At 40.5% G+C, this 27967-nt stretch overlaps 1 protein-coding gene across 1 annotated transcript in view; it reads right to left on the reverse strand.

The window, feature by feature from the left end:
- Positions 1–226: 226 nt before the first annotated feature.
- The window catches only part of LOC139736272 (uncharacterized), a 43881-nt gene continuing 16140 nt past the window's right edge, over positions 227–27967 (reverse strand). The window contains exons 8-10 of the mRNA XM_071647001.1: positions 13323–13390; positions 1219–1537; positions 227–686 (exon numbers count right to left, since the gene is read on the reverse strand). Coding sequence (XP_071503102.1) covers positions 1239–1537; positions 13323–13390 — 367 coding nt within the window. The 3' untranslated portion in view covers positions 227–686; positions 1219–1238. The remainder of the gene's footprint in view (positions 687–1218; positions 1538–13322; positions 13391–27967) is intronic.

The raw sequence follows: 27967 nt of genomic DNA on the forward strand, positions 1-27967 counted from the left end.
TATGTGCAGTACTATTCCTCACGGACGTTCGCTGCTCTGGACATGGTAAACTTCAGCGGTGAATAAAAACTTGTTCCTCTGGGAAAATCCTAGTATAATTGGGTTCATATTAAAGCTTGAGTTATACTCTTTCAGGTAAGATGAATGATTTGGAAAATTTCCTGCTTTTTAAATTTTGCCTTGTTTTGGCTCAATTGTACATCGTTCAAAATTCTGACCCATATATATATATAGCCCGAAGTAATGACAACGAGGAAATGTGCTACTACGGGCTGGCGGGGGGTACCTTCAAAGATAGATATAGGAATCATGTTAAATCCATCAAGAATGAGAAATACAAAAACGAAACCCAACTCTCAAAATACATCTGGAGCCTGAAAGAAAAACGCGTAAACTTCACACTGACATGGGACATCCAAAAAAAGTCAAACTTAACTCTAAGAAGGAGTGGCCTGTGCAACTACTGCCTCGATGAGAAGGTCATCATCATCCGAAACAAAAACGCACTCAATAAAAGGTCCGAGCTTATATCCAAATGCAGACACCGGAAAAGAAAAATCATCCATGCGTCAAACCGATCCACCGCGCCACATGAGCACAGAAACACACCACTTTGTCAGTCTGCCTGAGGATCGCGACAGCGTGAAACCGCCGGTAGCAGACAAGGCACCAAAACACAGGTACGCCTATATATATGTATATATATATATATATATATATATATATATATATATATCGAGAGAGAGAGAGAGAGAGAGAGAAAGCAAGAAAGAAAGAGAGAACATGTTAAGTGATTTTGTATCAAAGCCGTGGCAAACAAAATGACTAAAATGAGGCACGAGCCGATAGTGGGCTTACACGTAATTGTACAGCCAAATAGAAAATACGGAAGATATGAAAATTTGTTACCAGTTCCACAGTTTTCTTCTTTGCACTTTTCTTTTAACAGAGATAATAAACAACAATTACGATAACTTTTTTTGCTAACATCGTAAAAACTACTAACATTGCGTTAATTCAATTTCATTTCATTTGTTTCCACCTTATTCCCACTGGTTTTATAAAGTTTAAAAAAAAATCACACATGATGATATACTACTGTAACACACAATCTACAGGCATTCCACCACATAATCAGCGTATAGCCATATCATATTACGTGTACCGATTTGTATTTTTTTTAAACCAAAGTAACACCGCATGACCGAATGTGCTTACAGGACTGTACATCCATGCGATTAAAAGCCGAACAAATTAAGGATCCTCCGACCCCAGCCAGGTTCTTCTTCTTTTAATTCTCGACTCTTCATTTGGCGATGATAGATTGTGTGATCACAGATCTGCAAAGCAGACCAGAGAAACTCCAGATACTTCACGTCTTTCTTGGGGCTTCCCACATGATTTGCGCCGGTATAGTTTTCAAACATCCAAATTCGTTTCTCTCCTGTAATTCCTGTGAAATCAACCATATCCTGACGAACCGCTTTCGGATTGGCGCATTCACGCTTGTGGGTTATGACGATAACTGCGTTTGTGTCTGGAAAGAAAGATAGATTACACAAAAAAAAAAATAAAGATAGTGAAAAGTAGAATTCGTGTTTGATATCGTGGGATGATGTTTTTCTCCACTTTTGATTAACCTAAAGAGATTATTCATCCCTTAAAGATAATAAAAAGTTTTGGTACCTCAAAAGTGTCCTTGAATTTCCTTGTCTTAGTTTGTGTTTCAGGTTAAAGTACCTTTCATATAACTAACACTGTGAGACTTACTCGCCCCAAAGTGCTCTCACGTCTAAGTAATCATGCAATTAACTGCGACCAGCAGCCCCATACGCATAGCGACCAGCAGTCCCATACGCATAGCGTAATCGGGCTTCGCATTGTAGCATTCAGGATCATGACAGATTTAGTATCGCAGGGTAAATGTCAACTTAAAATCCCATAAATTTTTCAATTTAAAGACTTACCAATTAAGTTGAAGTATTGAAAAAAGGCTTTGGGCAACGTTTGGTTCTGCCTATAGTCCCTTTCTGTTCGAATTGATGACTGAATGTGACTCGGTCGACAGGACCTTAGGAGAGCTACATACTGTACACTGAATACTACAGCCAGTGCATGCGAACACATCACATGCACACAAATTTCAAATCCATGAACGGATAAGATGTTTGTGTGCGCATGCGCTGGCCATGGTATTCAGTGTGTAGCTCTCCCAAGGTCCTCTTGACCGAGTCACATTCAGTCATCAATTCGAACAGAAAGGGACTATTGGCAGAACCAAACGTTGTTCGAAGCCTGTTTTCAATACTTCAACTTAATTGGTAGGTCTTCAAATCGAAGATATTTTTGGATTTTAAGTTGACATTTACCCGCGATACTAATTCTGTCGTGATCCTGAATGCTACAATGCGAAGCCCCATTACGCTATGCGTATGGGGCTGCTGGTCGCAGTTAGCTATGCGTACAATGGGCTGCACGCTGCTGGTCGCAGTCAGTGGTTTCGTACAATATTTATCGACGCTGTACAGCGTCGGCTCTGGTACGAAACCATTATTGCATGATTACTAAGACATGAGAGCACTTTGGGGCGAGTAATTCTCACAGACAACGTACTTTAACCTGAAACACAAACCAAGACAAGGAAATTCAGGGAAGCTTTTGAGGTACCAAAACTTTTTATTATCTTTAACAATATTCTTGTATGATATGATTATGTACATCATACGCCCCTGAACAGTTGCAAAGTCAAATCAAAAGTAGAGGCCTGAAAAACACAGCAATTATTAAATAGGAAATCCAGTCCAAATATAAGTCAGTTTGATAAAAGAATTGTTACATTTTACGAGCTCAACAGTAAAAAAAAAATGGTTGAAATCGGAAGAAAAATAAGGAAGTTATGAAATTTCGAAATTTTAATAATGTTTCTAAAACAGTTCTTGTACAGTGGGTATGGCTGTGCAAATGAGTGAACTAAATATGTTTTACCCTCACAATTTTCCATTGATCGTGTACAAAAAAAAAGGACCCCAAGATGAACATTCAGTGTTTCTGTCATTTAAAGGCACTCAATCGTGGCGAGTGGTTTGTGCGGCACGGAGACGAACGCAACACGCTGCCTCCCCCATTCTGTATCAAATGTAGTGACCCCGAATGAGAATAGCGCTGGCTCAATGGGTCAGCGAACAACACGCTAACGTACAAGAGCTCTATGCTACAAATCTCCTAACCCAAAATGGCTGTCCGAGCGAGCCACGAGAGCTTCCGAATGGACGCACACTCTCAGTGCGCGTGCGCATGAAGAGAGGCCAAAAGAGCCACGCGTCTTCTGGCCTCTATGTCTCCTCTAATCACCGCAGCTCGCGGTGACAATGTTTGTGTATGATGCGTACACACACACGCACACACACACACGTGTCCCAGTGGCAGCATTGTCCCACACGTTTATAGATATAGCACCGAGTCTCACCTCACCTCACCTCACCTGCCCCATGGCGGTTGCCGTTGGGGCGCTACAGATGACCTAGCAACCAGTCCTTTCCATCCTTCCCTGTCCTTCACATGAGTGACCGCTTCGCTCAGCTTCAGTCCTGTCCATTCTGTGATGTTGTCTTTCCATCTCTTTTTCTGTCTTCCTCTCTTCCTTCCTCCTCTGACTGTTCCCTGGAGCACTGTCTTGACAAGCCCATCTCTTCTTGTTACGTGGCCGAACCATTTTAGTTTGTGTCTCTTGATGGTGGTGAGAAGATCTTCATACGGACCAATGGCTTGCCTTATTCTGTTTTTGACTTCCTCATTAGTTATGTGATCTTTGTAAGAGATGCCAAGCAGTCTTCTAAAGCATCTCATTTCTGAGGCCTGAATCCTCTTCTCTAATTCTGCTGTAAGAGTCCATGTTTCACAAGCATACAGAAAAACTGAGTGTACAAGGGAACGCAAGAGTCTTATTTTTGAGCTGAGCTTGATTGTCTTGTCCTTCCAAATGGTGTTCAGTTTAGCAAGTGTTGCAGCTGTCATTGCAATTCTGGCCAATACTTCAGGTTTGGACCCCTCATCTGAAACTATTGCTCCAAGATATTTGAAGTTCTTCACGGTTTTAAGCTTTTCTCCGTTGGCAGTGATGTCATTTTGAATTCCATTGATATTACTTGTCATCAGTTTTGTTTTGTTTGCATTGATTTCCATGCCGTAAGCTGTGGAGGATCTGTCTAGTTGCCTGACCAGGTTCTCTAGTTCTTGTTCCGAGCCTGCGAGTCCATCTATATCATCAGCAAAACGCAGGTTTGTGATTGTTCTGCCACCAATGCTGACTGTTCCTTGATGGTCTTCAAGTGCATCTGCCATGATTCTTTCAAGGAAAACATTGAAGAGTGTCGGCGAGAGCAAACATCCTTGTCTTACTCCAACTGTGGTTCGGAACCAGTCTCCAATGTCTTCATTGAGGTAAACTGCACTGCTGGCCTTCTCATAGAGGTTCTGTGTGACGCGGATGAGGTTTGCGTTAATGTTGTAGTAGTTCATGGTCGCTCAGAGTGCCGCATGCCACACTCTGTCGAATGCTTTCTTGAAGTCTACGAATACGTGGTAGAGTTCTTGTTGGTGTTTAAGGTATCTCTCACACAGAATCCTGAGGTTAAAGATCTGCTCAGTTGTGCTGCGTCCAGTCCTGAATCCTGCCTGCTCTTCAGCTATGATTGCTTCAGCCTGAGGTCTTAACCTGTTCGATATGATCCTGAGCATCACTTTGCTAGGATGGCATATCAGGCTGATGGTACGGTAGTTGTTGCACTGTTTTAGGTTGCCTTTCTTTGGTAGGGTGATCACTAGAGATTGGGTCCATTTTGTTGGCCACTCTCCTGTCTCCCAGATCTTCTGACAGATTGCATGTAGCGCAACAATCATGGCCTCACTCCCTGCTTGCACTAGTTCTCCTGGGATGTTGTCAATGCTTCACTGCTTCCTCCACTTCTTCTCTGAGGATGGGGAAGCAGTCTGTGTCTGTTGCTAGAGGGGTGTTGAGCTTCTCTGCGTCTCCTGTTGCGCGGTATGAGTATAGATCTGCGGCATACTCTGTCCACCTGTTCAAGATGTCTTTGGATTCGGTCAGACACTTCCCGTTTTTGTCAAGGATGGTGTTTGGTCGTCCTTGCTTGCTGCTTGTGAGGTCTTTCACTACTTGGTAGGCCTTCTTGGTGTTGTTTGCTTTGAGGTTCCGTTCAATGTCGTTGCACTGATCAGTAATCCAGTCTTCCTTTGCCTTGAGCATGCTCTTCTTGACCCACGTGAGAGGGTGGTGTTGTCACTGCACCACTGGGCGAAGGATCTCCTAGAAGAAGATCACCGGCCAGGACGGAAGGGGTTCAGAAGAACTTCAACGGCTAAGTGCCCATGGCCAGGGCGAGCCTCCGAGTTGGGGCAAGTCGGCCGTGGCCAGGCCTGGAGAGGGACGGGCTCCGCCAGGCGTCATTGTCTGAGTTTCGCTACATGATGAATACAAACAGAACAAATTTCATGCCGGCTCGGTCGTCGCCCGGATCACCAAGGACCGCCACAACGTTGAGGTATCAGGACGGAAGTGGAAATCATGCTACTGGTGCCACCAAAGATTTCACCAAAGATTTTACCATAGATAACACCAAAGAGAAGATCAGTGTTAGACGCAATAACATAGTCATCGGCACATGGAATGTCAGGACATTGAATACTCCTGGCAAGCTTGAAGAACTTACCCATACTATGAACAGATACAACTGGAATGTGTTAGGGATATGTGAGATGAGATGGAAAGGCATGGGAGAGACAACAACCCACGAAGGCCACAAGCTTTACTTTAGTGGAAGAGATGATAATAATAATAATAGTCAGTTCTTAGAAACGCATAATACCATACAAATAGTCTCTATGCGTGTACAAAATAATGAAACAAAATCTATCACATATTTCTCTAATTCAAACATGTAATCAACAATTGTCAAAAAGGTGAGTTTTTAACACAGATTTGAATTTATCAAAATCTGTAATGCATCTAACACTGAGAGGGAGATTATTCCATAATGAGGGTGCCATTTTTCCAAAAGACCTATCACCATATGTCTTAGATTTGACACTTATTTCAGAGAGAGATGACAGACACGAAGGAGGCGTGGGATTCCTTGTGCACAAATACACAGCCAGCGCAGTGATGGGATGCAGACCAATTTCCAGCAGGCTCATCACCATACGCCTACGGGCTTCACCCTTCAACATCACAATCGTGCAAGCCTACGCGCCAACCACAACACACTCTGATGAAGAAATAGAAGATTGTTACCATCAAGTACAAGAAGTTATTGATGAAACACCAAAGAAAGACATCCTAGTTGTTCAAGGGGACTGGAATGCAAAGATTGGAGAAGATGCACAGAAAGACTGGAAAAGCACATGCGGGCCCTACTGCAACACAAAGACCAATGACAGAGGCTGAGACTGCTTGAATTTGCAACGCTTAACGACCTCAAAGTGACCAACACATTTCACCTCCACAAAGCATCTAGGCGGTGGACCTGGCACAGCCCAAATGGATCCCACCACCAGATAGACTACATCCTAGTGAAGCGACGCTTCTACACATCAGTCAACATCTCCAGGACACGCAGCTTCCCCGGAGCGGACATCAGCAGCGACCATGAGCTCGTCATGATGTCCTTCCGCCTACACCTCAAAAATATGAAAAAGAAACAGGACCACACCAGAATTAAGTTTGATCTAGAGAAATTGAAAGACCCAGACGTGGCAAAGGTCTTTGAGGCCAAGATTGGAGGAAAATTCGCCCCACTCCTGCTACTCGACGCAGATGGCACAGATGCAGACACGTTCATTGACACATTCAACACCGCAGTGACTGAAACGGCCAGTGAAGTCCTCGGCAAGAAACGGACCACCAAGAAGCCTTGGGTCACACCAGACTTACTCAAGCTGTGTGACGAAAGAAGAGACCGCAAGCAGTCCAAGTATGGTAGTGATGAGGGAGCTGACAAGTACAGGCAAGCAGACAAGCGGGTCAAGAAGAGCACCGAGTCTGGCATTGCGCAATTGCATGCACAAACTTCGGTCGTTCGGAGTTTACGTACCATAAGGGATGGCGATCGGCTGCCTTTAAAAGTGAAACATGACGTTATTCCTGGTTGAATGACTTCAGAATAGTTATCATTTAGATATATGCGGATTTGAGCCTAGGGCATTAGTTCGTTAAAATGAAACGCTGAAAATTTCAAAATCTTATGTACAAACTATATGGTAAGGTGTGAGGGTATGACATGCTCACTTTGCCAGTTGCATATTCATATTGAATGTTTAAGACCTGTTTCCCCCAGAAGTAGCGAAACTTTGAAACGTCGTAACTTCCTTGTTTTTCGTCCGATTTCGATAGATTTATACCGTTGAACTTGTATTTATTTTACTCTTTCTTATCAGAATAACTTATATTTGGACTCGATTTCCCCTTTAAGCATAAAAATGCACTCACAGAACTACTAATACTATTACCACTGCTACTACTCGTAATAATGATAAGAAAAAGCCTTTAACTTAAAACCTGTGATATGAAATTCAAGTGTAGCTCACCTTTACACAAAACCAGGGAAAGCCGTTTTACGATAAAGACCAGAGTGGTTGCGTTGTAGTAATTGAGTATCTGAATAATATAAGAACGACCCAAGTCCATGGAAGACCATTCCCAGTAAACTTAAAACTTCATTTTTTTTTATTTGTCCAATAATATTCTACTTAACTGTGATGGGAAGGCAACATTGTATATACAAATTAGAACATATATTATTACGACAATTAACATTTACATTAATTGTGGAGAGACCATTTTGTGTGATGGACTTGGGTCGTTCTTTGAATCATACACATAATATTCTGCTATATGAGATGAAAGAAGGATGAGAGAGGGCGCTATAATATTAATGTAAAAATGACCCAAGTCCTTCATTCTTACATTCATATAGGATTTCACTCATTCATTTCAGGCACTTCCGGGGGTAATTAGGATTTATCATTTATACACAAGATGAGTCAATGCATGAGCTACAATTCCCCATGTGAAACTGAATTTGGCCAAAAATTGGACTTGGGTCGTTCTTATATTCAGGTTTTCAATTATTCTAGAATCCCAACATTATATAACCACATTGAAAGAGATGTTTCTATTATTATTATTATTATTATTATTATTATTATTATTATTATTATTATTATTATTTTATTTGGCTTTCAATCACAAATACATTTTTCGAAATCAGAAAATTGTACATTGGAGTGGTAAGGGGGCACCAGGTTGGGTAGCCCGGGTCTGGAAAGAGCCAACTAAATGACTTAGGCCCTCAGGCCATCCTCCCCAACCCACCTGGTGCACTCAAAACAGTCAGTTTACAATATAAAAAATACAAATTTCATTAACAGGCATACATAAAAAAACAAAAACAAAACAACTGTTTCTTTGTAAGTGTCAATTTGAGATATGTGAACCTACCAATCTTTCTTATTCCATTCAGATATCAGAGGTCATTTTCTAAATAAAATACTACTAAGAAAAAAAAAATTATACATTGCATATATGTATGTCAGCTCTTAAATGACTACCGACATCAAAACCTATACTGCGTGTGAAAATGCATACAGTTAATGAACAATGTATGAATTTGAAATTTCCATGTAAACTATATTCCCTTACAACATTTCATTTTAACTTCATTATATTTGGACAGATATCAAAACAGAAATGCGAGAGAGAGAGAGAGAGAGAGAGAGAGAGAAAGAGCGAAAGATAGAGAGAAAAATAATAAATTCATAGATAACTAAAACTATCTCTCAACGTGAGTAACACCCCTACCCAACACCCATGGAGACAGCTCAACCAGTAATGATCATCTGCATGTTTTCTATTGGAGAAAAAAAAAAGAATACCATTCTAACATTTCTTTCTAGATTCCAACATTTCTTTCTAGAATCCTAATATTATATAACTACATTGAACGAAATTTTCAAACAGTTTGACAGTGTTGGAGAATATATCAGAAATTAGGGCATCGTAGATTAACTGGCATAGAATTAAGGGCACCGGAGATTAAAGGAGGTGGCTAGCAATTGATCAGTGGGAATCAGTGGGAATGCTGGGGGATGATTGTTCCAAACCCTGTGGGATTCATTTAAGAGTACATTACATATCTATTGTCGTGTGAAAAGTATTTGCTTCAGAATGATCTCACATTCAAGTAATGTGCAGTTTAATGTTTCCAGGTTAGCATGCCTGGGCGATCGTAAGCGGGGTTCCCACTATCGTGCGATCCATTGCGAACGCCACGATTGGACATTCGTAACTGATCGTGGAAAATTTGTTGAACCCGTCTGAAATTTCACGTTTGGATACGAGGTTATGCGAGTCAATACGTGTTGGTACGCTTGGATGCGATATGGTCACGATTGGTCTATTTCAAGCGATACCATCCGTCACGATCTGGTCTGCCGTTCAAATACGATCCGACAGGATTGTCCTGATTGAGTTCACGATTGGTACCGATCTAACATGACCATTACGATCAGGAACCCCGATCTGGTACGTGCAGCAACGTACTGATACGTTCCAATACGAACACCGCGAACCAATACGGGCTGCTGAGATAAGATACGATATCTTTTACGATCGGGATCAGAAGCGACCCCCATTTAAGGCGCGATTGGACCCGAATGGGAATATTATAGTCCGGCTGACGATGGATTTCACTGTTTCCCTTAAATTATGCAGAGTGATTAGGCCTATTAATTTTATCCACAACCATTGATGATGGCAAGGCTTGACAGGTTGACGATGATGAAAACGTAACCTTTGCAGTATTGCTAATGACGATTATGTTATCAGAGAGAAAGCAGCACCCAGGCCAGCCATAACCTCAGATATCCCCTCGTCTAACATTAAACGTAAAGAAATTTATAGATTATTAAATCGATATGCTCACCCTCCCCCTCACAAAAAAGAATGAAATAACGAACCCAAATACATAAGATCAGATGATTACCCCTCTTCCCCAGAAAAAAAAAACCAGCAAGACAAAATGACCTTTCTCTCCAATACATGAAGAAAATAATTATTTGATGAAATGGAAGCTAAGAAATAGGATGGGATCATTTTAAATATTATGTAACATAGTATTATGTGTTTTATACGCTCGATATAAGAAAGTTGGCCGAATGGATAGTATTGCTTAAGTGTTCAATTACATATTCGCAAAGTGTATGTATCATATGCCTTTTTATTTCAAAATGTCGCGATTTCATGGGTTATTAAAAGTTTGGTTTATTCGGCTTGATTTAGTGTTTTACTTAACAATGTATAACATAACTGATACACACACATAACAGAAAAGTGACTCCCTAATCAAAATGATGTCACTTTCAAACAAAAAAAAAAAAGGTTTTACGCAAAATTATTTCGCAGGGGTATATTGCTACACTTATTGAATAACTAACTGTGAAAAATAATAAGAGTGATCTTCATTGTCATAATCATACGGGTAATCTCACATCCACGACAATGGTCACTTTTACATTTGCAGTAATAATGAGAGTTGAAAATAACCATTTCCCTCTAAAATTATGCTCTACCAAACATACAAAAAAAGACATTGAAAAGTGTCAAAATATATGCAATGGGGTCAAACGATGGCTGATAAAACAACAACTCTTAATTACTATGAACAATACACAAACAGCAGGATACTGCACCCTCAAAAAATAGTCTGTAATATACTTTTAAAAATTAACCATTTGCCTTTGATAATCAGTACCCATTCAAGCACGATTTATTAAATTATTCTCATCTTTGTACTGACGTTAGTCAATACGTGCAGACATACAATTGCCATTTAATTTTTGCTCATTTTTTTTGTTTTCGTTACAAAAGTTATCCCATATCCTGTTTTGTGTGTCTGTATAATGGTAATAACAACTCATTAATGAAAACATCATTAGCATAATGTGTGAAAACATCTAAAAATCTGTAATACAACTTTCATTTTATGAAATCATTAAAAAAATGATTTTGATAATGTACCTTAAAAATTACAATTAAACCCCACACCGTCATACAATTTACCGTTTGGAAATGATAATCTAAAGATGCAGGCTACCACCTATCGGAATACAAAATAAATCAATTTATGAGTAAAATAAGGGTAAATGGGCCAAAAATGATTATAATAATAAGCGGAAGTGAAGTGAAAAAGTCGATCCCTGTCTACGGGAGTTGTTCCACGTGAATGGAAAAAGGCTCGGGTAGTACCGATATTTAAAGCAGGAGATATTTCTTCGTTGAATAACTACCGCCCCATCTCAATCTTACCAACAGTGAGTAAAATTATCGAAAGGGCCGTACATCAACAACTGAGCGAATTCATGAATGCGAATGATTTACTACACCCTAATCAATCTGGTTTTAGACCATTTCATTCCACATCAACTGCTCTTGCAAAACTTGTGAATCAGTGGTCTTTGAATATAGATAATAATCAAATTTCTGGAGTTGCCTTTATAGATCTTCGGAAGGCATTCGACACTGTAGATCATGACCTACTTTTACATAAATTAAAGTGTATAGGGTGTAGTAAGACGACTGTAGATTGGTTTAAATCCTATTTAAGTGACAGACAGCAAGTGACGCAATTCAAAGGAGCCAAGTCCCACCCTTCAACTATTAGATTGGGTGTACCTCAAGGGTCAATTCTTGGTCCCCTTTTATTTTCAATATATGTCAACAGTCTACCCGAGTGTACTTCAGAAGGTGTTATAGATATGTACGCTGACGATACGACCCTCACTGTCAGTGCTAATGACGCAACAGTTTTAGAAGAAAAGATAACTGTTGCACTAAATAAAGTAATGGGGTGGATTAAGAAAAATCGGCTCGTCCTTAACACTGACAAAACTTCTGTCATGATTATCGGCTCCCGTGCTAATCTCGGGAAAATTGAAAATTTCAGTATTTCATTAGATGGTAGTCGGATTAAAAGAGTTCAGTTCACTAAATGTTTAGGTGTTTTGATAGATGAAGAACTGAAATGGTCTAAACAAATCGAAAATGTATGTAAACGTACCCAAAAAAGTGTCTGCATGATAAAGAGAGCGAAGGCCTTTTTGCCCCAACAATCCCTAAAATTACTTTATAATAGTCTAGTGTTACCACAATTTGATTACTGTTCTGTTGTTTGGTCAAACAGATTTCAATACCATACAACTAAGCTAGAAAAAATTCAAAAGAGGGCAGCAAGAATAATTTTGGACAAAACATATGACACACCGTCGGCTGATTTATTCAAAAGTCTTAAATGGATGACACTAGACAAACGTTTTGATTTCAGCCGCGTTATGATGATATATAAATGCGTCCATAACTTAGCACCTTCGTACCTTCAGGTGCACTTAGTTAAGCCTAGTGATGTACATGAACATCATACAAGGCTAATAGACAGTGGAAATCTATGTGTGCCAAGATTTCGCTCTGATTGTCACAAGTGCAGCCCAATCGTATCCTCTGTACTTGAATGGAACAGGCTAGATCATTCAATTAGATCAGCTTCTTCCATATATTCATTTAAGAGATTGTTTAAGCAAAGTTGCTATTTGTAAGTAACACACGAAATTCATTCTGGGCTTTATTATTCCTGTATAATAGCGTTTTTAATTGTTATTTCGGCATTCTGGTGAACTCTTGCTGTGGCATGTACTTTTTATGTTACTTTGCAATGTACAGTATGCTGGTATGTATCTACACTGTATTATGTCATCTTCTGTATATACGTTTTGCTATTTAATGTACATATGTTCATCAATATTATTCAGGGCTCCATGGAAGACCACTATTTATTGGTGAATGGACTACCCTGACAAAAGATTAGAAATAAATAAATAAATAAAAATAAATAAACACGATTAAGAAGCGCGATTAGAAGAGATTTGCTGCGTTTGGATACGATCCTAGACGATCTGATGCGATGATCACGTTCAAAAACTAATCGTGTTAATCGTAGAAAACCGTCCGTTTTGAACCGTCCAAAATTTTCCTACGGTTAACGCGATTGCCACGATTGACCTTAAGATCTGATACAATCTGATAAGACCATCACGCTTGCTGCACGATTAAGACCACGATTGCAATCGTGGCGCCAATCGTGATAGTGGGAACCCCGCTTAAACGGCCCGTTAACGATCGCCCCGTCACTGTACATGCATGGTTAAATCTATTGTCCTGAGGGTGTAGGTGTATGGGAGATGCAAAAGGGTATCCTTACTGAGATTCTCATTCACCATCTTGCAGAATTTTCTGATGAAGTTTTTCGCATTGTTTCCAGCGCTTGGTCTGAAAATATGAAGATAAAAGTTAAAGCACTTTTGAAGTAATCATGTTTCGTTATGTTTCAACATCAATGCAGGCGTCACACCCACTGTACCGCATTGAGCAAAGTTTGACTCGTGATAACTGAAATGTTTGAATTCTACTCTAATCATATATAAACATCGGGTTATTCGTTAAGGTATCCCGAGTCATTTTACAACCGCCGGTTGAGATTCTCTAGTCCCAGCAGCAACTTCGTGAGCGGTGGCAAAATCGGCATGTAACAATCGTATGGTCGAGTGTCCCTCCTGGAAACTTTTGATAAAGATTTACATCATCGGTATATCTTCGTGTAGCCTTCGTGTTGGTTCGGGTGCCAATATATGTGACCCTGCACCTCAAAACAAACAAAAAGTCGCCAGACATGAATTTTTAGTTAAGACCATATTCTAAAAGAGCAGACTTTAAGCTTTAAAATGATGTATAACTCAAATCAAATGGACTCTCCTAACCTATCTAAATATTGGAAAGAAAGCACAAACTCACGAAAAGTGTGAACTGAGAAAAGAGGCTCTGAAGTACAGTGTCTATTCAAGCGCTTAATCTTTAACAAACCATGCTGGCTGTGCGATGAATGGGACAAAAAACAGGAAGTAAATCACCAGAGTAACAACAATGAAGGGATTATCAGATTAGACTGAAATTAAACATGCCTCATTAACACATTCTGCCCATAATTAATGCCAACTTTCAACGCAGCAGCACTATCCTTTCAAAAGTTATTAGAGTTGAAAGTGAAGAGCGTGGACAAGGTTTTTCAGAAATGAAAAAGGGATTCTAAAGACACACCTAATCACACTATTCTACCAAAAATGTTCGAGATAAACTGCTAAAAAAACACACTTTCCTGCCCGTGTTATGATACCAAATTTTAGCATTATGTAAAAGAAGACCCGCTCTTTCAGAAAATATGAAAAAGTCAAGTTCGGCTAGGTTGACCCATTTTACTTGTTTTCAGTCCTCGCGCAAAATCAGTGTGTGCGACTTTATGTTCGTTTTGAGGTGCACGGTCACATATGACATTCTGCGGGCCATCGTTCCTGCTGCGGCGGTTGATTGGCTTTCGACCAAATTTGGGTCCAACTGTGCAAGAAATTTATATTTCCATGTCCGAATTGCCATCTGGGTTCACTGGGACCAGACTCTTCTCCGTCGTTGAATCCTCTGGAGCCGTAGGTGTACAAGTACATAGTCAAGGATAGATGACTAGCACAGGAGTCTGCTTGCACTTTATAAAGAGGAATAAATACATATGTACGCATGGATTAAGTATATACAGCAATATTAGCAGAACACATGAGTGAAATAATTTTGAGGAAAATCCATAAATCCGTCGAAAAATTATGAATCTTACAGTTTCGCTGCTGCTATCCAATTCAATTCAATTCAATTCATGCTTTATTTCATTTTTCGAAAAGAACATAAACATTTCACTTTCTTTGGTAACAGAGAATAAGGTTGCATAGTCAAAACAAAGTAAATTGAGAAAAGTATAATCGAGGAACCTTAGAATAAGAAATACGTTGTAATGAAAATTAACTGAAGTGATAAAGACAAATACGTAAGACATCGAAAAATGGAGGGACCCACTAAAAAGACAATGCTTGTAGAATATGGGCCCCTCAAGTACAGAATGTCAATAGAAATTGAACTGATGCAAAAAGGGGAAGAAAGACTGGGAATAAAATAAAAAAGAAAAAAAGTCTGGAAGCCCACTAGGAAGATAGAGTATCAGAGTACAGTAATAGAAATTTTGGGTTTTTCACATGGATCGGATGTCTAAAATATCAAGGAATGATTCTACCAAGTTTCATGTCAATCAGACTCAAAATGAAGTCATACGGGCCAGTCAAAGTTAAAATTGTGGGTCAATGGCGATATACAGTACATATCAAATTCCATGTTCACTTGAGCGTATCTCATTTATCCTTGACCGATTTTCACCCATATTTCAGTTTGTTGTAGCTTGTTGAATGCTCGTTTAGATATGTAGCCTCAGAATTTTGATTGGATGGCGTCATCACCTCGAAAAATTGTTCAAATTTGACCACAATACATGTTATCTCTATGGGAGTGCATTTTTTTCTGGAAATGAAAATTGACATGACTGTCTTTATCGAGCACTAGCTCACTTATCCTTCAGTGAATTTCTCCCAGATTTTAGTATGGTGTACCTGAGACTTTGGGCTATCGTCATTATAACCTCCGTTTTTTCATTGCTCGTCGGAATCATGTCGAAAAACTTGGTTGAAATTGAAGCTTAGCTACTATGGAAGGAGATATCATTTTCTTTCTGCGACTTCTGTATCTTACTCAGCACGTATCAGCTCTATGGGAGTGCCTTTTTTAATATTCAAATACAAATTTAAATGACTGTCGTTATTCAGCACTAGCTCACTTATCTTTCCGGGAATTTCTCCCAGATGTCAATATGTTGTAGCTAAGTCATTTGGCTATTGGAAAAGGGACCTCTGCTTTTTTATTGCATATCGGGATCACGTCGAAAACTTCAGCTGAAATTCAAACAAAGCTTCCATTACGGAGGTATGTCTTTCTTGCTGAAAATTTCTTGGCAATATTTCAAGGAAAAGAGGCAATATCACCCCCATGTTTTTAAGAGGTTTTGTTTATGTCACGAAAATCATTTCATAAAATAACAACTACTTCATCAGACCCCATCTCAAGTAGGTAAAAATGGGTCAAAGGTCAAACAAGTTTCATCCTGTATCTTAACGAATACATGTCCTATCTTTCCTTTATTTTGCACGCGTACATCTGTAAGGACCATGTTGCAAGAATCATTTAACAAATAACTTAGCTAAGATGTCATCTTGGCTGTGCAAAGTGGGGCCAAGGTCAACTATACTTTATTCTATGATCTTCGTTTATGAACGCGGTATTCAATACGAAAGAGGGCAGGTTCGAGTCCCTTTGTGGATGAGAATATAAACATCACTTGGCGATTCGACCGTAATTGAGGACGTAACGGATAGAATTATCTGAACCGTGGTCGGGGCTCAAATCATTTGTGACCCTGCACCACAAAACAAACAAAGAGTCGCCAGACATTAATTTTTAGTTAAGACCATATTCTGAAAGAGCAGACTTTATGCTTTAAAATGATGTTTAACTCAAATCAAATGGACTCTCCTAACCTACCTAAATATTGGAAAGAAAGCACAAGCTCAGGAAAAGTGTGAACTGAGAAAAGGGGCTCTGAAGTGCAGTGTTTATTCAAGCGCTTAATCTTTACCAAACCGTGCTGGCTGTGCGATGAATGGGACAAAAAACAGGAAGTAAACCACCTGAGTAACAACAATGAAAGGTAGATCAGATTAAAGTGAAATTAAGCATGCCTCATTCGTATCCGGGCACTTACCCCCTGGGCAACTACCCTCCGGATAACTACCACCCGGATAATTACCCCCCCAGGTCTATTCCCCCTTAGGGCAACTACCCCCCGGACAACTACCCTCCTAGGGCAATCACCCTCCAGGGCCATTACCCCCCTAGGACAACTACCACCCGGTCATCTACCCTCCTAGGGCAACTACCCCCAAGGGCAATTACCCCTAGGACATCTACCCCCCGGATAACTACCCCCTGGGTAACTACCCCCTGGATGACTACCCCCCGGATAACTACCCCCCAGATAACTACCACCCGGATAACTACCCCCTGGATAACTACCCCCCGGATAACTACCCCCTGGATAACTACCCCCCGGAGAACTACCCCCTGGGTAACTACCGCCGGAGAACTACCCCCTGGGTAACTACCCCCCGGAGATCTACCCCCCGGATAACTACCCCCCGGATAACTACCCCCCGGATAACTACCCCCAGGATAACTACCACCCGGATAATTACTCCCCGGATAACTACCCCCAGGATAACTACCACCCGGATTACTACCCCCCCCCCCTTTAACCATACCCCGAACCCCCCCCCCCCCGCCCCCTCCTGATACTTACCTACTGGACAACCCTCCCTCCCCGCCCCCCGAAAGTTACCACCCGTCGTATATTTTCCATAAGTTCATAACACCATATCAGAAGATGCACCTTTCTCTTACACTGTCATCACTCTTTTGGCTTGTCATTTATTTTCTACCGTTATAACACATGATAGACGATAAACATAAGAAAAGGTGAGTTGATTTCACTGCAATTCATATTCCCTTAACATTAGCGAGGGACTCTTCGACATAAAGCCATAATTTTTGATAGGATCCGGGCACGGTTTTATGAAAGTTATCAGTCCTGACAAGCTGTCAGTTCCACACAATTACCAATCGTTGTAGGTCGATCAAAGCAGGTCCATGGTAACAAGTCAGTGACTCGAGCTTATCAATCAAGCAGAACCCATGGTTTTATTGAAATTATTAGAGACTAACAAGATATCATAACTGGCAACTTTTATCAAAAGGTGCCCTAATCTGTCCTGAGAGTAAGATTACAGCTTGTTTTACATACAAGTAGAATTGTGCTAGTTTTCAAATTAAATGTTCTCGACACTTTAAGAGGAAATCCAGTTTAATTATAGGTTAGTCTCATTAGAAAGAGTAAACTATTACGAGTTTAACGGTATTTCTTTTTTTTTTTTACAAAACACCCCTAGTTGTTAACGAAGTCTTTTGTCCTGCACCCTCTTTTTGAATAGATCTAGGGAGAGTTGTAGTTGACAGAATCCTTTTTACATTATAGGGCTGCTCTGTTTTATCCCGGCCATTTCAAGAGTATTTTTTTTTTAAATTGAATCCTTCTTGGAATAACATGCTCTTTAATATTTCGTAAGGGGCTTCTAATTATCTCACCCAAAAGATGTTTAAAACCTGAAGTTAGGTCTCGACCAAAACCAGACGATATGAAAAAATGTTGTGTTTTTTTTTTCCAATTCAAATAGCAAACGTGTTCGAAAATAACAATGAGAGACGTAATTTTCTGGGGGAGAGTTATTGTAAGAGGGGTGATTGTTTGGAGCCTAATTTTAATAAGGAGTAATTGTCAAGGGAGGTAATGCTCTGCAGTGAACATACCAAGGAGGTGACAATCTCTTCCCACATCCTTGATATACTAGTTGTTAATATGCCCAATAATGCAGTAGGGCAATTCTGAAATGAGCGTTAACGGTATAACAGTAAAATAGTTGCAAAATTGATGAAACAATACAAAGAAAGCAAATTAAGACAGAGACGAAGTACACAAATAAAGATACAGTGCACTCCCGTTACAACGAACACGGTTATAACGAAATTTCGTTATAACGAAGCAAAACTTCTGGTCCCAAAATTATCGCCATTAAAGTCTATGGTACAAAATTCGCTTATAACGAAGACGGTTATAACAAAATTTTCGTTATCACGAAGTCTTTTCTGAGCGCCACTGACAAAGAAAAACAAAAGAAATGCGCTCCGTTATAACGAAATGCGGATCGCATTCGAAAATGCGTAGCGGAACAAGCATTATTAAAGCGTCTCTGCATAAGTGAACGCATCATTGAATGTTCACTCCGTGTATCACGCAAAGTTTCCGAGGGGAACTTGCGTTGTTGTAATAAAATAATTTGAATTCAGATAAGGTTTGTTTCATTGTTCCGAAGTCCTTTAATACAAAACACACAGATTCTGATACAACTAAATGTCCGTTAGTTCGGAAATGAAAGAGGGTTTGTTATTAAGCACATTTTGGCGTTATTCCAAAGGTTCGTTAATTCGATAATAAAATATGTGACCCTGCACCTCAAAACAAACAAAAAGTCGCCAGACATGAATTTTTAGTTAAGACCATATTCTGAAAGAGCAGACTTTAAGCTTTAAAATGATGTATAACTCAAATCAAATGGACTCTCCTAACCTATCTAAATATTGGAAAGGAAGCACAAACTCAGGAAAAGTGTGAACTAAGAAAAGAGGCTCTGAAGTACAGTGCCTATTCAAGCGCTTAATCTTTACCAAACCGCGCTGGCTGTGCGAAGAATGGGACAAAAAACAGGAAGTAAACCACCAGAGTAACAACAATGAAGAGATTAACAGATTAAACTGAAAAATAAGCATGCCTCATTAACACATTCTGTCCATAATTAATGCCAACTTTCAATGCAGTAGCACTATCCTTTCAAAAGTTATTAGCGTTGAAAGTGAAGAGTGTGGACAAGGTTTCTCAGAAATGAAAAAGGGATTCTAAAGACACACCTAATCACACTATTCTACCAGAAATGTTCGAGATAAACTGCTAAAAAAAACACACTTTCCTGCCCATTTATGATACCAAATTTTACCATAATGTAAAAGAAAACCCGCTCTTTCAGAAAATATGAAAAAGTCAAGTTCGGCTAGGTTGACCCATTTCACTTATTTTCAGTCCTCACGCAAAATCAGTGTGTGCGACTTTATGTTCGTTTTGAGGTGCACGGTCACATATGGTCCTTATTCTTATTGTTATACGGTTCGTTAGTCCGAAAATGATAGGAATTCAAAACATTCGTTAATCGGAACATTACAAAAAGTATCGTTAATCCGTGGTAGAAAAAGGAGAGTACACTAACAAAACTTAAGAATTGCAATCTTTATAATCGTCTTAAGGTAAATAAATCTTCGAAATAACTAACCTTTCTCATTTTTTTTTCATTAACAAAATTTCTTCGGAATAACGAACCTTATTTCATTTTCGGATGAAAAAGCCTTCGGAACAACGGACTTTCTGACTATAGTGAACCTTTTTCTTTTTTTGATTTATAAACATTCAGAATGACGAACCTCATTTAATTTTCAGATCAACGAACCTTCGGAAAATGAACAATATATTATTTTGATCTAAATTATTAACTTTCGGAATAATGATTCGGTTCTAGGAACAGTACCCCCTGGAAAACCACCCTCCGGATAACTACCACCCGGATAATTACCCCCCAGGACAATTCCCCCCTAGGGCAACTACCCCCCGGACAACTACCCTCCAAGGGCAATTACCCTCCAGGGTAATTACCCCCTAGGACAACTACCCCCCGGACAACTACCCTCCTAGGGCAATCACCCCCCCAGGGCAAATCCCCCTTAGGAAAACTACCCCCTGGATAACTACCCCTCGGATAACTACCCCTGGATAACTACCCCCTCGGATAACTACCCCCTGGATAACTACCCCCCGGAAAACTACCCCTGGGTAACTACCCCCCGGAGAACTACCCCCTGGGTAACTACCCCCAGGATAACTACCCCCCGGATAACTACCCCCCCGGATAATTACCCCTCGGATAATTACCCCCCGAACAATTACCCCCCGGATAATCACCCCCCCCCCCCCCCCCCGATAATTACCCTCCGGATAACTACCCCCCCCCCCCCCCGATAATTACCACTAGGATAATTATCCCCAGGTTAATTACCCCCTCCTCCGATAACTAGACCCCAGATAACTTCCACCCGATAACTACACCCTCCGATAACTTCCCATGGATGATTACCCCGGATAAGCAAGCCTACAACTCCCCCTCCCCTATAACTATCAAGACGAAAATTACCCCCAGGACATCATTTTATGAAAACAACATCTTAAAGATTTACGATTTGTATCGTTTGCACTTAGGACAATTTATGTAAAAGCTTAATTTCTCCCTCTGTATTTTGACTCTATGTTCATAAAAAAACGAAGCTGTCCCTTCATATCCTACCCGGTAATCCAGTAAATGTCAATGCCTTTAACCAAACTATTTTCGCTAAATCTGTATTTTCTTTTACTGTTCCGAAATTTCGAATTTCTCTTGATAGTATAGTATAAAATAAGTTCTAAGTTTGAATGCCTTTACCATTGAACTAAAGACATTTTGAAGAAATGTTACTCTTCAGAATGAGTTAAACTTTTTGCAATATTTTTTTAACCACAATTGTCTATCGTTTACCACAACTCCATGTAACACTTCTTTATTTTGAGGAGCTTATATCTCATGCTTCACGTGCCCTGGTTTTGACCCATCATCTTCCTCTTCCCTCTCGCTTTTCTCTGTCCACCGTGAAGGTAGTCTATTCCTGTCATTCATAACTCACCTTTCCTCTTTCTCTCATTACAAGGGATTTATCTCGTGTGTGTTCATGTGCAGTGCACTCCCGTTAAAACGAAATGCTCAGGACCGGCAGTTTGTTTTGTTTTTTTCGTTTTAACGAAATTTCGTTGTAACCGAACAAATATGATATGCAATGTATAACGAAAAGAAGGAAACCACGCATAAAAAAATTCTGTTTGTTGAATCCTCATCATACGCTGGAAAGCTATGTGAAATGGGAGAATACCTTTTTAATTTCGTTTAAATATTACATTTTAAAAAGAGCATAAACTTGTTTGTGTTGTCACACATGTGTAGAAAATGACGGTGTAGGATTTGGTTACAGTTCGCTATTCCAAAGGTTATTTTCTTACTAAAGTACGTTACTCCGAAGACTCCTTATTCCGAAGTTTCGCCATTCCCGGGATTCCGATGGTTTGTTTATGTGAAGGTTCGCATTTCCGCAGAATCATTCGTATCCGGGCACTTACCCCCTGGGCAACTACCCTCCGGATAACTACCACCCGGATAATTACCCCCCAGGTCTTTTCCCCCTTAGGGCAACTACCCCCCGGACAACTACCCTCCTAGGGCAATCACCCTCCAGGGCCATTACCCCCTAGGACAACTACCACCCGGTCATCTACCCTCCTAGGGCAACTACCCCCAAGGGCAATTACCCCTAGGACATCTACCCCCCGGATAACTACCCCCTGGGTAAGTACCCCCTGGATGACTACCCCCCGGATAACTACCCCCCAGATAACTACCACCCGGATAACTACCCCCTGGATATCTACCCCCCGGATAACTACCCCCTGGATAACTACCCCCCGGAGAACTACCCCCTGGGTAACTACCCCCCGGAGAACTACCCCCTGGGTAACTACCCCCCGGAGATCTACCCCCCGGATAACTACCCCCCGGATAACTACTGTCGCGTAGCGGATGTTTGCTACTTGGGATCGGTTGATATTAATTCTGAGAGGTACACATCATAGTAAAAATGAGTGGCGACACAGTTCATTTGAGTTTCCATACGTGTGCTTTATTTGAGAGGCGTTTTGGAGGCGATCCTCTCTCTTCGAGCATCAGAATCCAAGTCTTCTTCTCTGCATGTTATACAACTTGTAATTCACTTCATACATTCAATCATGAGTATTACACTGTTATAACCATAGAGCTGTGTGTTGTAACACACTATGAATGGGTCAATTGGGGTGGAGTCTTCATGTTAAAGAGGGGTTTTAATTGGGCAAAACTTTGGTTGTTATAGGAACAAAGGCGGGACTAGTTTTATTTAGGGAGGTAGTATTCTTGGATTTGGAATGAACAACAATTCTAAGTAATCAATGGGGGAACAGCAGGATGTTTAGGTTTGGCTTAGCCTGGCCGTAAATTAGATGGGGCTAGAAGTACTCAAGGGATGATGAAGGTCGATGACTCACTGGATGAGGTGGAGAGTATTGGTAGGGGTCATTGACTGGTGGAGGTGAACTGGTATATGGGAAGAGGTAGTCATAACTTTGTGTATCATTACACAACATCCCTTTTGTTTGGAAATTAAGACTCCTCTCTTATTTTATTTTTTTTTTTAGAGGGGGAATGAGTTTACACACAACAAATCAGTATATACTGGGTGACAAAAGTAAAGGCGATTGACCACGTACAAAACATGCTTGTGAAACCGTTTATCATAGTTCCAGACTCTTTCATACTTTCTCTCTTGCTCAAATCCTAACAATAATAATATACAGTTAAATCAATTAGACCAATTACTGTATATGAAATGCACGATGAAGACATTTAAGTTCTTCTTTAAGTTCTTCTTAAAAGACTTAGTCATGCCGAGGGGGTGTATGATACATGAACTTATTTTACCATTGAGTGAAATATCCTTGTCTTGTTTGTATTTTGGGAACTATTCAAGTTACCAAATTAAGATATCATATTCACTAATGTCTATACCATTTTTAGGATATAGATTTAAAGCAAGTCAAATTAAATTGTGCAGACTTATGCACTATAATAATACATGTATTTACAAAATGTTGTGCAGACTTATGCACTGTAGACAAATCATTAATGTGATCTTGCCTATCATAAAACAATGACAATTCATGTAACACAAAACAAAGTAAAAACAATTCGCTGGTCATTATTCTGTGCAGTGCGATAAACAATCTGATCCAAATAACAACCTTGAGTGCTTGTATCTAATGCACTATCCATACATTATGTCTTCGTAATAAAATCATTGGGAAGATAATAGGAGCGCTCAAGGAATGAAAGTCAAGTCTATGATCCAGGCAAAATGTCATTCAATTTTGAAAGACTATCATAGAATATCATGGCTTACAAACCTTTCCTATTAAGAGGAAATCTTTCCATATGACCAAAATAATAAAATGTAATGAACGTGAACTCGCGCTTTCAAGCGAGTTAAACATAAGACGAGTATTCCAAACTCGTAAAGCATTCATCAAGAAGATGGAATAGATAAATCGTCCATAGACAAGTAATTCCAAACTTGTACATTAAGAAGACATAACAAATATGTGACACACTGTGTATCACACAGAATCCATTTAAAGGTCCTCTAGACTTATAGAGGCACAAAATGATAGTACATGAAGTTAAAGTGTCGCATACGTAATTTCTATTTACAAAGTCACACATACAATTGTCTCATGAATTTCTTGGGTGTCCCAGTTACAGGAATATTCTTGTCTGCCAAGATACTTTGGACCAAGTAATGCATGTCGGGGTATAACCCTATGTTCCACCAAAAGCGTATGTCTTGAGGGTCATTATCAGTAACATTCCTTACAAATGAAGTCAGAACTTGTAACTGTCCAGCCTTGAATCGCCCTCTGTGTAATGACATTTCATTGTCTGTGGGGGCACTCATGAGCAAATAAAATTGCCTTTCTAGGTCAGGCTGTTGCAGGGGGGTGGGGGCGGCTATGCCATCATTTGAGGGTAGGGAGTCAACATAATCTCTGTCATTGAATGGGTCAGTGGTTTGCATGCACATAATTTGGTCAGCAGTACACTCTGGTCTGATTTCGTCATGCTCATCCATGAACTGTACTGACGGCTTGTCAGATTTTTGACCAGTCTCGTTTTGTGCTGCTTTGCCTAGTCTTTCTTTCAGTCGCTGTATGTGCGTGATCGGTTTTCTGTCATCAGACGCTTTCATGAAACAGGGTTTCAGCCTGTTGAAATTGAAAACATCTCGCAGGATTTCTCCCTTGAGAGTTGCCAGAATGTAGTGGGTCCTATCCAAAATCTCATGAATGACCAGGGGTCCAACCCATTCAGCTGCTATTTTTCGAGAGTTAGCAGTGAGGGAAGAGGATGTAGGCTTGTACAAATAGACTAGTTGACCTACTGAGTAGATAGGTGATTTGTTCAGTCTATTGGCAATCTCTGCATTCTGCTTGTTCTGTTGTTTTCTTTGCAGTGAAAGCATGGTCTGAGAAATGTGGTCAAATTTCTTCTTGAGATGGGCCACATATTCATCATACGTCTGAGAAAGTCCATTCATGGGGTTGAAGGTCAAGTTGGTTAGATTTGGAGCGTCTCGGCCAAAAACAAGTTCATAGGGGGAATGGTCACCTAAATGTGGAGAGGAAAAGGAGTTGTAGGCATAGCATGTGGTCGAGATGTATCTTACCCAGTCATTTCCAAATTGGTTAAGGTTGATTTTGAGAAAGTCAGAAAGAGTTCTGATATGTCGTTCTACGTGTAGGCTACCGTGATTGGCAACACTAATTACTTTCTTGTCAATGTTCAGTGCATCACACAGTAAAGTCAGTAATTTGCCGGTCAGTGAGGCAGCAGCGTCGGTCACGATACATGATGGTGGTCCAAAAATACATATCACTTTTTGGATCAGTGCTTCGCATATTGTTTCTGCGTCTAGCGTCTTCAAAGGCGCACAAACAACAAATCGAGTGATTTCATCACAAATCACCATTAAGTGTCTGAATCCTGTCTGTGAACTTGGCATTGTCTTGAAGTCTAGACTGATACGTTGGAATGGTCTGTAAGAGTCGGGTATTCGCGTGTGAAAGGGTCTGTCCTTGTCTGGTTTGCCCTTGAATTGCTGGCAGCGCAAGCAAGCTTTGACATAATTGTTGATTCTGTCAAACATGTTGGGCATGTAGAAGTTGCGTCTGATTGTCAAGTAAGTCCGTTGGGTCCCTTGGTGATTGCTAAGGAGGTTGTCATGGTGTTGGGAGATGATTGTGTCAGTCAAGGATTCTGGGATAGCTAGTTGTAGTCTGAAGTCATCGTCCTTTGTGAAGAAAAGTCTGAATAGTAGGCCGTCACACAAAATGTACTCTTCAGCCTTTAATTTCACTGTTTTGGCTGCTCTTTTGTCACTAGGTAGAATGTCATGTGACAAATAGTCATAAACAGGCTTGAAGAAAGGCGAGGTTTGCTGTTCAGTCATTAGTTGTCGCATGTCAATGGGAAGGTTGTAGTCTCTGATTATTTTCCGTTTGATTAAGTCAGTAAACTTGTCTAGCTCATGTTGTTTTGGGATGTGTCCAGCTACAATGTTGTTTACCTTAGTGGTCAGTGGCTTAGGCGGGGTGTAGAGGTCAGGCGGTGCTTCTCGGTATTGGTCGTTAGAGTTGTGCCGGTGTTGGTGTTGGTGGTCGTTATGTCTGTCAACTAATCTTGGTTCGTGAAGTTGAGGAGTAACAGGTGTATGTCGAGTAGGAGGTTGAGTGGAAGGGGCATGGTTGTCATGGGAACGTGTGTGGGAATGTGTAGTGACTGGAGTTGGGGCTGGGGGTGTGTCATGTTGTGGTTCTTGTCTCTGGTTGGTTGGTCGTGCATGTGTGTCATTTGTTTTGCCTAAGTTAGGTCTAGGGGGTGGACGTGGGGGAGGAGCTGTAGTAGTGGGAGATGCTTGAGGTGGTGGGTCACTGGCACGTGGAGGAAAAATGTCTGGGATTGTAACTCCCATCTGTTTTGCATATGCACGTGTCATGGGTCGTCCATCTGGCTGGACGGGGTGAAGAGTAAAGTCACTCTCGCTAAACAAACTAAAGGAAAGGGGAATTACCTGATCTATTTCCGGGTGGTGTTCACTTGGAACACGGGAGAGAAAATCTGCTAAAACTAACTCTGTTCCTTTCTTGTAGCCAATCTTAAATGAATATTCGGATAATTTGAGAAGAAGTTTCTGTAGACGTGTTGTGCATGGCTGTTCTTTTGACTTTAAAATTTGGACAATTGAACTATGGTCCACAAATGCATTGAATTCACATCCTTTCAATAGATGCTTAAATGCTGTCACGTTGATCAAAAGGCCAAATAATTCCAATTCTGTAACACTGTATCTTTGACATGCGTCAGGTAAGACCTTCGAATAGTATCCAATGATTCTCTCTTGTCCGTTTATGACTTGGGTCAAGTACGAACCGGTTGCAGTCCGTGAGGTGTCACTATACAAAGTGAAGCGTCCTGTGCTCTGGGGCATATGTAGTACTGGGGGATTGGTCATTAGATCCTTAATCTTGTTGAAAGCTTTTTCATGTTCGTCAGTCCACATGAATTTGTTTTTCTTCCTTGTCAGTTGGTGCAGGGGTTTAAGTATGGCCTGAATTTGTGGAAAGAATCCTGCCACATAGTTCACTGCTCCAACAAGTCTCCTTACTTGTCTGGGGGTCTTAGGTCTAGTCATGTTACGTATGGAGGCATATCTGTTATTCATAGGTTGAAAACATGCCTCACCGTCCCTATTGATAGTAATCCTGTGTCCCATGTATTCTACGTCATTCCTGAACAGTTTGCACTTTTTCGGGCTGATTTTCAGTCCATTGTCAGAAAGTGCTTTTAAGACCTGTGTCAAGTGTTGTTTATGAGTCGTCTTGTCGGGGCTAAATAAGATAATGTCGTCATGGTGGGCAATACAAAAGTCATGAGAATAGGGAATTGTACCTAAAATGTCGTCAATCTTGGCTTGAAAGAGTCCGGGGGAAACGTTAAGTCCTTGTGCTAGGCGTTTGTAGTAGTAGTGTTTACCTCCATGGTATGAGGCAATTCCGGTGTATTTTTGCGCAGATTTTGAGAGGGGTATGCAGTGAAAGGCGGATTTCAGGTCAATAACACTCATTACTCTAGTCTCTGCTTGTCCGATTCGTTTAAGGGTCTCTGTCAGTAGGGGAAAAGGGTGGTTTATTCGTCTGATTTTGGAGTTCAGATGTCTAAAGTCAGTCACAACACGTTTTTCCGATTTGTCCTTTTTAGCTACCAGTAGTACTGGTGATGTGTATGATTGTGGTCCGATTTCTAGTATTCCTAGCTTCACAAGTTTCGTAAGTTCCTTTTCAATCTGTCGTTTGTCGGGTTCTGTGGCAAAGTAAGGGCGTATGAAAAATGGTGTGTCGTCAGTCAATTCAATGTCGACTTCAAAGTCGGGGCAGCTGGAAAGTTCGCCGTACAAGGAAAATGCAGGCCTATTGTCTCTTAGTAATTGTCT

Source organism: Diadema antillarum, unplaced genomic scaffold (genome assembly GCF_040938485.1).
Source record: "Diadema antillarum isolate AM-2024a unplaced genomic scaffold, OU_Dant_1.0 seq00000635_RagTag, whole genome shotgun sequence".
In the NCBI taxonomy this organism is placed as follows: Eukaryota; Metazoa; Echinodermata; class Echinoidea; order Diadematoida; family Diadematidae; genus Diadema; species Diadema antillarum.